We start from the raw sequence: 15198 nt of genomic DNA, 5'->3' as shown, positions 1-15198 counted from the left end.
CCCGAGCTGGTACTGAGACGCGCACGCCGACAAAAGATGGCGCAGATGACGACGATGGGGATCGTCGAAGGCTTGATGGTGTCCCGCTACGGGTCGTAGCGAAGAAAAAAGGCTTTCGATGGCCACTCTGTCGGAACTATGGTTCCCTTCCGGCTTTCCCCTCAAACCCCTTCTGTGCGCTAAAGCGTGGAGTAGAGTCGCGTTTGGCTTGTGGATGCGGTGTGCCGAGTACGGGCCGTGGATCGCTAGAAGCGATTCCTAAATAAAAAGCCGTCGAACGGCTGTTCGACACATTTAACAAAAAAATTCTCCACACAACAATATCACTAATTACCTTTTTCTATTTACAATCGCACACACAACTTGACCGCACGAAGGAACAGAAAGTAACATTTAATTTAATCTTAAAGACTTTATTTATAAATTACCAAATAAAACACACCGTGACACTAAAGAATTAAGGTTCCCCCAAACACACGCGACGCAACAGTCGCGACGCGATTCTATCGGTTGGCGACAGCGATTCGGTCGCCGTTGGTATGGAAGTGTAAATAGAGCGTTGCCTGCAGCGACCCAACGATAGAATCGTGGCGACTAGTTGTCGCCGTCGCGGCGATGAAATCGCTTAGGTCTGGGGGAGCCTTTATCACGCACTCTCGCCTTCCATGGTCCAGGCTCAGAATAAGTGAAGACTTATTGCTTCGTGACCGGAAGTACGTGAAATTACCGAAGTAATAAAAAGTAGAAACAGAGCAGTGTGACATTTTGGTCAGAATTGAGTTGACTATAGCAAAAATGCTTTGATTCTGGGTTCGGGTTGTGTTTTTTCCCTCGGTCAAACTGTCAATCGTTTTGTTAATTACAGCGTCGCACTCTAGCTCAATTTCAGTTCAAGAGACATAAAATTGCATTCAAAAATGACAGTTCTGAAACTGTAGCTAATTCCCTTCACCCCTTGAAAGTGAAAGAGTATCTGAGCACTGTAGACTGGCAAAAAGTTGTGTAATTCCACGGGGCACCCCCCAGGATTGTGTCTTTGCGTGAGAAAATCAATCTCTGAAAATTTAAGCTCAATCGCTTGTTGCATAAGCTGGCGCATTTGATTTGAAGTTTGTATGGGGATTTCAGCAAAAATGTATAGGAAAATACACCTCGGTCACTCATTCGATCTGGAAATTGGTTCTGATTGCTCGATTGACCTCAGAATTTCAAAAACGGCAGTTGGTATGCCACAGAACAATTTAACAGAACATTGTATGATGATTAAATGAACTTTTATTTAGGTTTCGGCTGATGCGATTCAATCAAAAAATCCAAAAATACACAAATCAGCTCCTAATAAATCATCCCCGTGGAATTCGACAACATTTTTTTCTTCCCATACTAATCTGAGCCAGTCTACTGAGCAGGAGTCAGCAATCGATTGCATTTACTAGTGCTCCACAGAGCTCGATGTGCAAACTGGTATGCTGGAATATCATGTACGGTAGAGATGGTCGGATTTTAGATTTTCAAATCTGAATCCAACGAGTTCAACGAGATCCACGATTATGCATGTACCGAGTACCGTTTTGACTCAAATTCCGATCATGGTTCATATTCAGAACACTCGCTTTTAAATGGCCATTTTGTCTTTATTTGTGTAATTCTCTGCATAGGATTTTGAATTCATTTGTAATCTTGATCATCAGAAATGAAAACCGATGGAATTTTTAGTTTAAGGGTGACAAAAAGCCAAATTTTGGAATATGGGTCATGTTCGGGATTTGAGCCAAAGCGGTACAACCACCAAATCGTATGAGACGCAGTGCGCCATTGCCGTGTTATGTCAATTGGTAACACGAGTAGGTAAAATGTGACAAGTCAAGCGAGTAAACTCGTTAGTAAAATGGTAATGCGCATGGGACATAGCTGTTAAAGGTCGTTGAGCCCGTAGGACATTGTCAGATTAACTTCAATCTTACATGGGTCTAAACATAGTTGCTTTGCCTTCCTCGTATACTAAGTATACGTAAAGGCTATATGATCACTCCAAAACAAAACTTTTGATAGAAGGCTCGGAGACCCATAGAGACCCATAACACGCTAAAAAGCACTTAGTTATATTTTTAAGTTTTTTTTTGCACGAAAAAGTCACCAACACCGCAAGGTTCATTAATCAGGGTTTTTTGGAAGTTTTTGCATAGGTTCGGGTTTGCACATACCGCTCGGAATGCATAGGATAGGTAGAATCGAGAAGGGCAGGACTTGAAACATTTGCATGCCCGTGATTGGCACAACCTCACACAACCCTACTTCATCGAGCCCAGTTGCTGATGAAGCAAGTGCGTAGGCGCCAGACAAAACTAAAAACTCATCCTACTTGGTTGGCGTTGTACAAGAATACATATGAGGACGACGGAGGTCCTTCGTAGCTTAGTAGGGAAAGCACCTGTCTAGCGTACTGGTTTCTTGGGATCAAACCCCACCGAAGGGAGCGGTTACCCTCCAATACCTTTTCCGAACTAAATCTATCACATGTTGCGCATATGCATAATCGAGTTTCAGACAAAGTAAATATTATGTGTTTTTAAATAACATTGATGCTTTAAACTCTTTATTCCCGGCTGAATAAGAACTCTTTTTGGATTTTGGTTTAAAGCACTGCCTTAGGCAATGATTATCCTCATGCTACGTTCCCGTCCTAACCCAGCTTTTAACGACCAAATTCTTGTTTCAGAGTGAGTGAGATTAGAACTTGTTGGAAGATCAGATCAGCAACTTAGCTTTTAAATTCGGGTCGCTTTTTACGCGAATGGATTTCGTCAATTTCTCGCTCCACATCAGTGTCCACAACTTTTTGAATATCACCTGTTTTTTTTCGATTTTGTTAAAAAAATTTCGCAAAGTTTCAATAAAGAAAAAGTCCAGAAACAAGCAAAATCGAACCGCAACATCAGTGTTAACAAAAAAAATAAAAGGCTCAAGAAGCTATCGAAGTGCGCAGCGTACATTTGAAAAAGAGTTCTTGAAGTCTTGATCATTGAAAAAAAGTCATCGGTCGATGTAGCCGAAGCCAAAAGAGTGGATCAAGGAAAATGTTTGCGTGCAGGAAGAGTTGAAGTTACCCCCTGTTGTGGTGCAACTTGTTATGGTGTTTGGGATGCCCGGAGGGAGGGGACTATCAACCTTGGTGGTTTTATATATGTAAGGCGGTACAGCCCCTCATCTTTCAAGAAGAAGATGAGTGCTGTGGAAACTGGCGGTTCGACCGTGCGACCCAGAAAATATTCCATCATGAGGACCCCCCAGACTTCACAAAAAATCCGAAAAGGATCCCAACCAATGTTATGTAACTGCTGGATATACTCAGTTCATGGGCGGGAAGCTATCTGCTGCTTTTTAAATTAGATTCAGTAGTCTCCTTGTGCAACTAGGCAGAGTTGGATGTCCTCCCCTTGTTGTTCCAATCCTTATTGTATTGCTTCCAAATTCAAGCATTGGTATCGGCCAGAGGGATAGGCATTGCAACGTGCCATGGTAGCTGACTCCCGCAAGATGATTGGCAGTGATGTCTTCCGGTATTCCGCAGTATTCAGGGATCTAGACGAAATTCGTTTTCTGGCGTTTATTAGCGATGATGATCTGAATCCTGGAGTGTTTAGGCTGCTCACTTGGCAGCGTGTGTGTGATAAGACTAGCAGGGCCAGTGAGTATAAGGATTGGCTTTCTTGACGGGCACATGGCGGCACCAAATACAGCTGCTTTTTCAGCAGAGAAAATATTACACTGATCTGGCAGGCTGTTCTTGGTTCCCGTATCCAGCATTCAGGATTTTTCCACTGATCTTCTGAGTGAATAATTAAATAAATAAATTATCGATAGTCCCACTGAAGTATTGCTTGAATGCAAGCTGGAGGAATCAGTACTGGCATAAAAGGTTTTGGTTCTAGCGGGTCACGTAGAAACTGTTATGTATACACCAAACCGGTGATTATTAGATTTGCTAACAGTTCTGTAGGAGAGCCTGCCAAGACCAGTGTGGCAGCTGGGCATGTGCGAAAATGCTAGATTCTTTTACAAATATTGTATGAGACCTTACAATTTTGCAAGGTTTTCTTGCAATATTTGTTTGTGAGCTTACATTTTGACGTAAACTACGTCTAAGGGGAAGACTCTGATACAGGGTGACAAATGAAAATTTCCAAATCCGAGACCGTCACGAAATCATGTAAGATTTTGAACGTTAATAGCGCATTCATCTTTCGAATGATTTTGAGATTTATATATCAATCGACTCGGAAACTCTCCACCAATTTGCCAGTTATATTGAAACTTTTGATTATCAATGTTAAAGTAGGGTATTGGACCATTTTGGCAGCACCTCTTTTTCTCGTTCGCAACGTGAGTCTCATTCGGCCGTCGTTCAGTGTAGTTGTTTTTTGGGCTCTTCTTTTTGTGCGGTGCTTCGCACCCAGGGGACTGAAGAGAAGGCTAATACGCCTACCCAGCATTCATTCAATATGGCGTACAATGTTTTTGTTTTAATTTCGTTTGATTCATGTTAACAAAACTTCCGAAGTATCGACGAGCTACTTTTCGACATAAAGAAGCCATACAAACACAAAAGGCTCGATGTACCTCAACCAATTGCAAGTTTTCGCCAGGAGAAGTTAAATGCCGATAATTAGCACTAACTGCGTAAGAACCAATCACCCAAAATGAGCGCTGAATTCGGGTATACTACCCAGAAACTGGGTACCAAAAACAGAAGTACCAAAAGTGATGTTGGGTAGAGTGCCATTGTACCGCGGATGACAGGCGTTTCACCCTCCTGTTCGCACCAGTTTGCCTCAAACAGTAGGGCCAGAGCAGTGACCGCAGTCGGCGATATACATACAAGCGCATATTTGTGCAAAGATAGGATGATCGATTGTTAGCAACGGCAATGCAATGTCATAATGCGATAATCGCAATGCAAATGAACAAATATGTTCGATTCAAAGATAACTTATGTTTTTTATTAAATATGCGCCAAAATCAAAAGATTTCAATTTTAATTCAGGAAGTTTGAATGCACTTCAGATACTCTGTGGGTACAATCATGCTTATTGTATACGGCTACAGCTTCGGAACGCATACTTTATTGAAACGGGCTATAGGTTACAATAGAACTATTACTTTCTTGCTCCCGCATCTAAGATTCTTGCAATCATATTAATAGTACGGTTGCACGAATATGTTATCCATAATGCCACTGCCAGATAGTGGGAGTTAGATTGTAATAAAATAGCACAAATACCCTGTTCCCGTCCGCAGCGTTTACTACTCTGGCGCATCTCAACCGAATGGCTTGGTTTTTGGTACCGTTCTGACTCAAATCCCGAATATGACTCATATTCCGAACACTGACGTTTTAGCGCCCTAAAACTAAAACTGTCATTGGTATTCCGCACTGAGGATCAAGATAACAAACAAATTCAAACTCCTGTGGAGAAAATTACACGAATAAAGTTAAAATGGGCTTTTAAAAAGTTCGGAATATGAGTCATGTTCGGAATTTGAGTCAAAACGGTACATGGCTAGTATTTGTTGATCTCTAGTTGGCGCAACCGGGTTTTATCGACTCGCGCTTCTTTGTCGGACTCAACAATACGACTATCCCTTCTCTGCCAACTATTCCTGGTCACTCCAAATAACAGAAGGCTGAGATTCTGCCAAAGGTCCAAGGCTCGTATTCTTCCACCAGTGATGACGCCACTCGATGCTCTGACTACCATTGGACAGAGGTACCTGTTTCTCCGTAGCCAGAGCAGAGATTCTTCTGTCTGTCGTAAAATCGCTAAATCGTGGTACACGCACTCACCAGTATACACCCCCAGCAACAAACATATTGCACATCGATCACAGTAACTTATATATGCCCGAATTCTCTCACAATATGGTTACTTCAACAAGATTGGCTCAACGTGTGCTGCTTGGGATATCATAACCATGTAACGCTAGTGAGTTATTTTTATTTCAGAATAGTATTATTTAATAAACATACTCCACTATATCCACCTATATATTACTACAAATAAACTAGAATAGGGACACGGCAGGTATTTCCGTCCATCGTCGTAGGGGCTAAAACCAACGAAAGCAACGTACATTTGCTAGAACTCCACTATAGCAGAACGTTTCTCCTGAGCTTACGATTTTGTACGTATGAATTTTACAAAAAAGCGTCTCTTTTATTGGTTTTCGAGACTATGACGAACAGACGGAAATACCTGCCGTGTCCCTAGTGGGCGAAAATTTGGAATCAAACTGAATCCTTACTAATTTTACTCTAAGTCGAATGCAACAGTTGGAATTGCGAAAAGCATTATTACCACTTGGGGTTTTAAAGTTAAAATTTTAAGTTATCGTACCGTCGTCGGGGATACAACGGGTCAAATGGGGTTGAGAATGGATCACTGTTTCAACTACATAGAATGCTTGTAGAATAGATTTAATGTATCTGAGAACAATAAAACTGAATTATAAGTGACCTTTTTGAACGATTTTGTTATTTGACCTCCAGACTGTCGGTGAGGGCTCGGACGTCACCCCTGACTACTGTATCCAACATTTTTTTATATTTTAAGTTATGGTAATTTTGTTCTAAACCAGTGACATAAGTAATCGAATGAATTATCTTAAACTATGACTACATTCCTCAATGCACCATGCTGTTCTACGTAGTTTACGATGGGCGGTCGTGTCTGGTACATAACCCTTCATATTTTTGTATAATAATCTGACAGTTTCGCATATACCCAGTGCTTATACAGGTTTTGGTAGGCTCTTATGCATAATTGTTAGAAAATCTAACAATCGCTGGTTGGGTGTATTTATCTCCTCTACATCTGAGCTTTCTTCTCAGATATCTGTAAAGTCATGCTGAAAAACATGATGAAAGAAGAAGAAATTGCTTTGATGATCATGTCGGTGAAAGTGCATGAAGTAGTCTGCTCTACCGGTGACCCCAAGTCTAGCGTGTTGCCACATCTGTATTCATGGGACCGGGTGTTGAAGGTGTCGCCCGTGAAAGCCAATCGGCAGCAAACGCAAATTGTTAACGGTCGCTTGAACTTCTAAACCAAACCAAGCCCTAATCAAAATATTCAATAATTCGCACAAATTTTCGTGAAGCAATTTTCAATGAATTGCAACTTCTATCCAATATTCCTCCACACAATAACTGCTACCATTGATTCATTCATTAAGCATACATCTAATCAGATAACATTGAATCAACTATTTGAGGCCACATCTCTCCATACTCGATAGCGCCCCACGCTCGCCAAGTAGTTCTATACCTCGGTCGCTGTGCTCCTTGCCTTCTTGTACCTGCCGGATCGAATTCGAATACCATCTCTGCAGAATTGCTGTCCGGCATTCTTGCAACATGCCCTGCCCATCGTACCCTTCCGGCTTTAGCTACTTTTCGGATACTGGGTTCACTACCATATTTTTCATCAATCGGCAACCCACAATAGATCTCAGATAGCCTCAACGGTAAAGGTTAAACACTGCCATGCCTGAGGTGGCGGGTTTGATTCCCGTTTTGTTCAAGGAGATTCGTTCGGGCAAGAGAATGAGAATAATTGTGCTAACCATCACAATATACGAATTCAAGCATTTGGCTGGCATCGAAAGTTCTCGATTATTAACTGTAAAAGTATATCTAGAACACTGTTGAGAGTCGCCGCAAATAATAAGCTTGCAAAAAGCCAAAAAAGAAGAAAATCACACACGATTCCACTTTACTCAAGATAAGATACGATGCATCATAAGATTCCAATTCAAAAGCGATATCCATGTTTAATACTCAATCGTGCATTGCCTTTGTTTTGCATGTAAATATACAAATTTATGTTTAAGAATGTTTAGAAACAATGAATTAACTATTATATAATTATTTGTTTTACTATACATTATTATCATTAGAAAGGCGATGAAAAGTGATTAAGATTTTCGAATTAATTATCGATCGTTTGAATGCATTCTATTCACTCATCATCGTAATTTACGCTTTTTATTAGGTACGACTACATTCGGCAGTCGCCCATCAAAACATATCTCCTAATGTTTCCCCATTCCGCATTCACATCACATCGCCTGGTTGAGTCGCTTTCCGGCAATACATTCTCCCCGTCTTCTTCGCTCATGCACTTACCTTATGAACTCCCACGAAGTTGACAGCTGTTGGGGCGCTGCTAGGGTGGATGAAGAAGTGCCGGCAACATGCCTCTTATCAGCTGCCACAGCAGCAGAACTGATTTGATCGGCCTTGTCGGCCTTCCGAGTGGACGAACTACGGAACAGCTTCTTTTTCAATTTTGGCGTCAGCGGAGGATCTGGAAATAATCCCATATCTGCGGCGACGAGAACACTTCACTCGCGTCGGAGGCAATTACGCACCACTCGGGGGCACTGCACCAGAAATGGAAACCAAAACACACCCACTACGGCTTATTGAACCTGAAATACGCGTGTAAGACACTATTTCCTTTTCCTCCGAATATTAATAATCACATCCTTACACCGACGGACACGACACGACACGAGTGGATCCAAAGAAGCAGTAAACTAATTTAGTTAATACAGAAAATTAACGCAATTGTCAAAATAATTGGAAAAGTGCAATCAACCCAGTCGAACCGATACGCAACAATCATTCGTCATACACCGCCGAAGCACACCCGTCCCTAAGCATGTATGTATGTTCCACACCAAACGAACGAGGCGCATGTTTGCCAGCTGCGAAGAAAAGCATAAAGCATAGCACGACCATGCATAACGTACCGAAGCGGCAATGTTCGGATTATGCTATGGATTAGGGGACCCTGTTGCCTAAGGCACTTTTAGAAATCAATTAATAGTTTCGTACTCAACACGTTCTTTATGGAAGTCACATGTGAGTTGCGTTAGCCCATTTGAAAAGTGCTGGCCATCTGTTCGTCACATAGAGAACGAGTGATGTAGTAAAAATTTCAACAGCTACACTTTGCATTTTGGCGCCACTGTATATCTCTGAATTGCTGCCCAAAATACCATAAAATACTAACATATCTACATTCTGGGAATTCTGATTTTCTTACAATTCTGTTCTTTGTTGGCATTAAACCCCCCTACTGGGACATTGCCTCGCAACTTAGTGTTAATTAAGCACTTCCATAGATATTAACTATTAACTGCCGACCATTCTTGCATTCCCAGGGAAGTCGAGACAATTTTTAAATCCCCAGCCATGCTCAGCATAGTCTTGCTTTGTAGCCACGCGTCTTACCGCTGGGCTAAGAAGGGCCCCAACAAATATTGTATAGGACCTTACAATTTTGCAAGCTTTTCTTACAGTACATGTATAAAGAGTTAACAATTCTTGTATAAGAATCTACACACTTAAAATCAATTTTGCTGTTCGGTAAAAAAAATCGAAATATTTCGGTAATCTTGAGAAATTACAATTTTTATAGAAAACATCATTTATTTTACCGTATCTTCGTAAAACTTTTGGAACGATCTGTCACTTTTTACAGTACTCGGTCTAAAAATACAAATCGTACGGTAAAAACAAAATTATCACCGTAGGATAACTGAACCAATTTTGGACATGTTCCTATGTTTGGCCGGTTTCTAGCATAACTTTAAAAATAAAACAATTTTCAGGGGTTTTAATAGCTCTAACTAGAAATATATGCCTTATAGTGTATCTGTTCCACTATTAATAACATGCTGCCATATCAATAACATTCGCATTAGGCTTGCTCACTGCTGAAAAAAAAAATCACAAAAATGAGAAATAAAACAATTTGTGCCCCAATTCCTGGTTTCCGGATAGTATTGATTTGGGTACATGGTATGAATTCAAGGAGAAAATTTCGGAAGCCAGCTTAAAATCGATAAAATCATTACATGGTTCACTATGAAGCCTTACGAAATTTTGAAACAATGTAATACTTTTGTTTTAGTTTCGATTCCACTCCGAGCGATATCCAGATTCCGGAGTTTTTCCCGATTCCCTTGGAATACCAACGGCTTCAGCAGTATTTCGATAAAAAAATATGTTTTCATTTGACATACTTCTGAAACATTACATGGTAAGAGCCAGTCCAGGGCTACAAGTCTCTTTAATAAACTTTACTTACTTATGGATTCTGTAAACCTCCGGTGGTGCGACTTGAAAGATCATCATCCTGAGCGATGTCTAGCTTTCGCTTTAACCTATTGCTAGGTCAGATTTCAGTCGACTTCTTTTATTTCTTTATTGAGGCTTTGCCGCCATGAGCCTCTAAGTCTGCCTCTGCTGCGATGTCCCTCTGGATTCCAGTCTAAGGCTTGTTTACAGATTTCGTTTCCGTCCCTACGTAGAGTGTGGTTGACCCTGCCTCACTTCCGATCCCGAAGCTCTGTTGCTACCGTCTTTTGGTGATAACGACGATGAAGCTCGTTGTTTGAGATCAAGTTGTGAAGCCACCAGACCCGAATTATATACAGCAGGCATCTGTTGAAGAACATCTGCAGCCGTTGAGTATTCTCCACTGATACACGACATGTTTCGCTAGCGTATAACAGCACAGATATCTCGTTAGTGTTGAAAATTTGTATTTTGGTGCGTAAGTGAACGCCTGTGCCTGTTTTTCCAGATATTAAGCTCGATTAAGCTCGCAAAGGCAGCCCTTGCTTTCGTGATCCGTGCGCCTATGTAGATTATAGTACTGCCGTCTGATGCCTTTCGGCTACCAAGGTATTGGCAGCTTTCAACATTCTCCACTGATTGCCCGGCTACTGTGAAACTGGGGTCAACGTGTTTACATACAACAATTTGGTTTTGTTGACGTTGATGACTAAGCCTGCCGAAGAGGAGCGCTCGGCAATGTCGTTGAGCTTACTCTGCATATCAGACCGCCGTTCAGCGAAAAGTGCAACGTCATCAACCAATTCGAAGTCGTTTAGGTAACTGCGATTCCGTTGACATTTATTATAACGTAATACATTTTGGAATCGTCAGCGTAGAAGAGGCGGCAACCTGGTAATAACAGCAGGGAAACGTCAATAACAATAATCAATAAAGATCGAAAATAGTTGACGGCCCATATTACTGCCTTGAGGTACTCTCAATTTGATTGCGAAAACAGCTTAGCTAGCAGAACACCATGGTCCACAGTATCGAATACCGCTTTCAGATCCATATCCATATTTGGAGTACATACAACGAAGGCAGCTGGAATGATTTTTTGGCTGCCTTACAGTCGCACTCACGACGGAAGCGATGAGATTGACCGGAGAATATGCTAAGATTCATGTTTTCACTGCATTGGTTTTGACACATTTCAACCCTGACTTGCGGTAACGATTGCTTGTGAACCTGAATATATTTTTTTTAATATGGTGAGCGATAAGGGTAGTACTTTGAGAAAGCGGCCGAACGCTGTCGATTTAGTGGATTTTGTTTGCAACATATTGCGGCCACAATGAAAATAAAAACACAAAACGCAGCTGATAATCGCACCAGAGTGTTTCACAACTTTCTACTATAACCATCATGTCTTTTTGGAGATTCTGCCTCCAAGTGCACTACATAAACAAAAAACTTATTTTTAACTGTTTCATTACCTACACCTACTAGGACACATTCAGGGGACTGTAAAAAATAATACCCAGCAGGGACCTCTTCCCCTACTATTTGCACATCCTATCGTTATGCGTATGGACCTGTTTTGTTTCTGGTGTGCAACATCAGATTATTGAACCCATACCCTAAGCATATGCGGTATTTCGAAAAATTTCGTTTTAGGGCATTCGAAACGAAATTCCGCAGATTTCGTGGAATTTGAGTATGGCGAAATCAGTTTTTCTGATTTTGTTTCGTATCGTTAAATTTAAAAAATTTCGACAGAAAAATCATACTTTTAACGAAATTAAACGGAATTTCGCGAAATTTCGAAATTAATTTTTAATAATTGCAATTTTCACTCATAAAAAAATTCGGCTGCGCCGCTGAATAAAGCCATTCAAACTCTATTCAAAATTTTATACATATAAATTCTTTCACTAAATCTCACTACGTAATACAGTTCTGTATCTTCAACAGAAACGCATTTAGATTTCTACTTGAAAATTTCTTCAATGTTTTGTTTTTTTTCCTTGTTGGGTATTTTAATCACTGCGACCATTTGTTAGATCTATTGTGATATCTAGCTTTGTCAAGTTGACGCATCATTACTATTTAGAGCAATTGCATTACCTTGACTACCAGCGTTATCCCAATGCGGTATTATGGTTCTGATGAATCGTACTACTATATTGGGACTTGTTCTCCAAACTTCTGAGGGTTCTATCAGCCCCTTGTTAAAGAACTGTAATCTCTTTCTAAAAATTGCCGGACATAACAGATGTTCCGAGTCTTCTACATGTATGCCGCAGAAACGACATACATCATCTTGAAGTTTTCCTAACAGCTTCAATTGATATCGGCTCGGGCAATGGCCTATTACAAGACCTACATATGTGTTAAGATCTTTTTTGAAAAAGGGTGCTACCTTGTGGAACTCCAGAAAGGTTCGAGAAACAGTCGGACGAATTGTTTCCAATACTGACCGACATTTTGCGTCCAACCAGATATGATCTGAGCCAGGTGCATAAAGCAAAAGAACAGCCCATTTTTTCTAGTTTTGCAAGCATGATTAACTTAAACGAAGGCAGATTAGAGATCGGTGTAAACGACATCTATTTGGAAGTTTTTACTCATGTTCTCCATGCAAAATGAAGTAAAACTGGTAAGAATCGTTTCCACAGAGCGGCCGGGAAAGAATTCATGCTGATAGGGCTGATGTAATTCTTGCAGGAAGCGAGCATTCTATCGTTCATCAGCGACTCAAACACTTTCGACTCCACTCCGAGTGATGTAATGCCACGGTAGTTTCTCACATCACGTTTGTCGCCTTTCTTGAAAACTGGGAACATAGTAGAGCATTTCCACTGCACAGGAAATTGAGTCTGCTGGAGTGATAGGTTGAATAGTAGACAAAGTAGAACAGCTAGAATATCAGAGCATTTCTTCAGCACGGCCGATGGAAGAACGCTAGGTCCAGGAGAAAATGATGATTTGGTCTGACGTATCGCTGATAGAACCATTTGAACGTCTATATCAAAGACATCCACATCCACTACATAGCTTTATCAGTGTCATCCTGAGAAGGCGAATAGCTCGAGAATACACTTGAGAAGTTTTTAGCGAAAAGGCTGCATTTCTTCTCAGTATTCAGCGCAATGTCGTTTTAAAAAAAACACTTGATGGCAGTTCAGTTTCCTTCCTTCTAGAATTCACGAAATACCAAAACTTCTTAGGGTGTCGTCGTAGATTTTGTTGCGTGAGATGAACATAATGTTTGTAACGAAGTTTATTATACCGCCGATATAATCATTGCTGGCAATGTTGAAGTTCCGTTTAGTGAACGCACACCGTCGATAGGTATAAGTCCGAAGAGCTCTAGCGCGCACTCTTTTCAGCTTGCGTAATAAAGCATTAGTCCACGGTGGTTTCCTCTGAGGGTTTCGCTTCAGAAGAACCACATCCGATGATAAGGCCAAAGCGGAGGCAAATTCTGTAGCACCAAGGTGAAGTTGTGTTACACCGTTCTCACAGAAAGTGAGAAAAAAGGTTTTCATCTAGCAGTCACGATTTTCGTTTATTTTCCAAGGCTAACTTCATGGAAAAAAAGTGATGGATGAAAAATGCCTCTCACCATAAACAACGTAAAAAAATACTCGCCTAATATTTCCAACAGACCTTAGTAAAAATTTAGAAAAAGTCGAGTTTTGTATTGCAATCAACAGCTTTCATACTGCTTAGATCTGTTGAAAGTAAAGGTATGCGATAACACACTTTTTTTTCTAACGAAACGAAACGAAACGATATTTGAAATATCTTTGTTGATCCGAAACGAAGCGAAACGAAATATAGATTTACTTTCGAAACTTCAAAACGATACGAAATCAAGGTTCATTTAATTCGATATTTTACGAAACGAAATGAAATTTTAGTTTTTTTCCGCGGAAATTTGATTGAATTGGGTTTACATTATGTACGCAATTCTGATTTCATTTTTTCAAAGTCAAATAACTGCTTTGCGACCAATAGAGTTGTAGTAACAGAATAAGCAGTCTGTGATAAATTGCCGCATTCCCTTGCCGCTCGGAGACCCACAGTCATGTACAATCAGTTCGATGAACTGCTATTAGGAAAGGAAAATTAGTTTGACACTAATTGTTATTAAAGACCGAGGAATGCTCTGCATCTCTGTGAGCACCACAGGAAAGGAATCGTTTGTTAGTTGACAAGTAATTTAGGTGAAGCTACCTTGGTAAGTGACTAACTATTTATTATAAGCGAAGTTATTTTGAAAACTCGAAGACGAAAACCATGTCTCAAATCAATCCAGCGTGAAAGCAATGTGCTTCGTTTAATAAGTACAATCAACACAACACAATCGATTATGCACTAAATAATTTTGTGATCTTCGATGCACACATATTTTTTTTCAGTTCGTGTTCTCCCGCACTGGATGCCGTGACCAGTATCAACACAATCGATCGCACACTGATTAAATAAATTTCTGCTCCGCAAGCCAGAAATTTTTTAGTTTGCGTTTTCCCGGACTAGGTACTTACAGGAACGTGACTAGCGGAAACAAGATCGATATAGTTCAAATAGTTAAAAAATATGACAAAATTTAAAATTAAATCTATTTAAATCTATTTTAATCTTCAATGATTTGCCGAATATTGACCGTTGGTTGTAGTATCTTCAACCTCAGAACTTTTTATTCTAGAGTAAGATATAATTTGTTGTTGGCACGTGAAGTGTTGCATTTTGTTTTGCCTTAGGGCTTTCTTAACTCTTAAGCGGTGCTCACCCATGCGCTTAAACCTGGTTTGAGGCCGAGGCGAAAGTGAAGAAATTAACCATTAATAAGAAGAGTCGCTTTAAAAAAGACTTCACAAGGGCCGTAGGAATCCGCACCACAGCTTTCCTTTTTGACAAAGTCATACTGAACTGATTCATATCTGATTACATTTACACTCTGATAGATAACATAGAATATTGAAAGATAACATAGAATTGAGTTATTTGTTCATTAAGTTTTGTTCAGCGGCGCAACCAAGATTGTTGATAATACACGACCA

The 15198-nt window shown here is 40.4% G+C and overlaps 1 protein-coding gene across 2 annotated transcripts in view; it reads right to left on the bottom strand.

Moving 5' to 3' along the window:
- The window catches only part of LOC134211673 (uncharacterized), a 207576-nt gene extending 198879 nt beyond the window's left edge, over positions 1 to 8697 (bottom strand). Inside the window, exon 1 of one of the 2 annotated variants that reach the window (XM_062688790.1) lies at positions 8186 to 8697. In XM_062688790.1, the coding sequence (XP_062544774.1) occupies positions 8186 to 8382 (197 nt within the window). In that variant the 5' untranslated portion in view covers positions 8383 to 8697. The remainder of the gene's footprint in view (positions 1 to 8185) is intronic. The other variant, XM_062688789.1, reaches the window with a different exon arrangement.
- Positions 8698 to 15198: the final 6501 nt, after the last annotated feature.

This window comes from Armigeres subalbatus, chromosome 2, assembly GCF_024139115.2.
Source record: "Armigeres subalbatus isolate Guangzhou_Male chromosome 2, GZ_Asu_2, whole genome shotgun sequence".
NCBI classification, from domain to species: domain Eukaryota; kingdom Metazoa; phylum Arthropoda; class Insecta; order Diptera; family Culicidae; genus Armigeres; species Armigeres subalbatus.
Note: the sequence above shows the minus strand (reverse complement) of the source record. Positions and strands in the feature narration are given on the sequence as shown.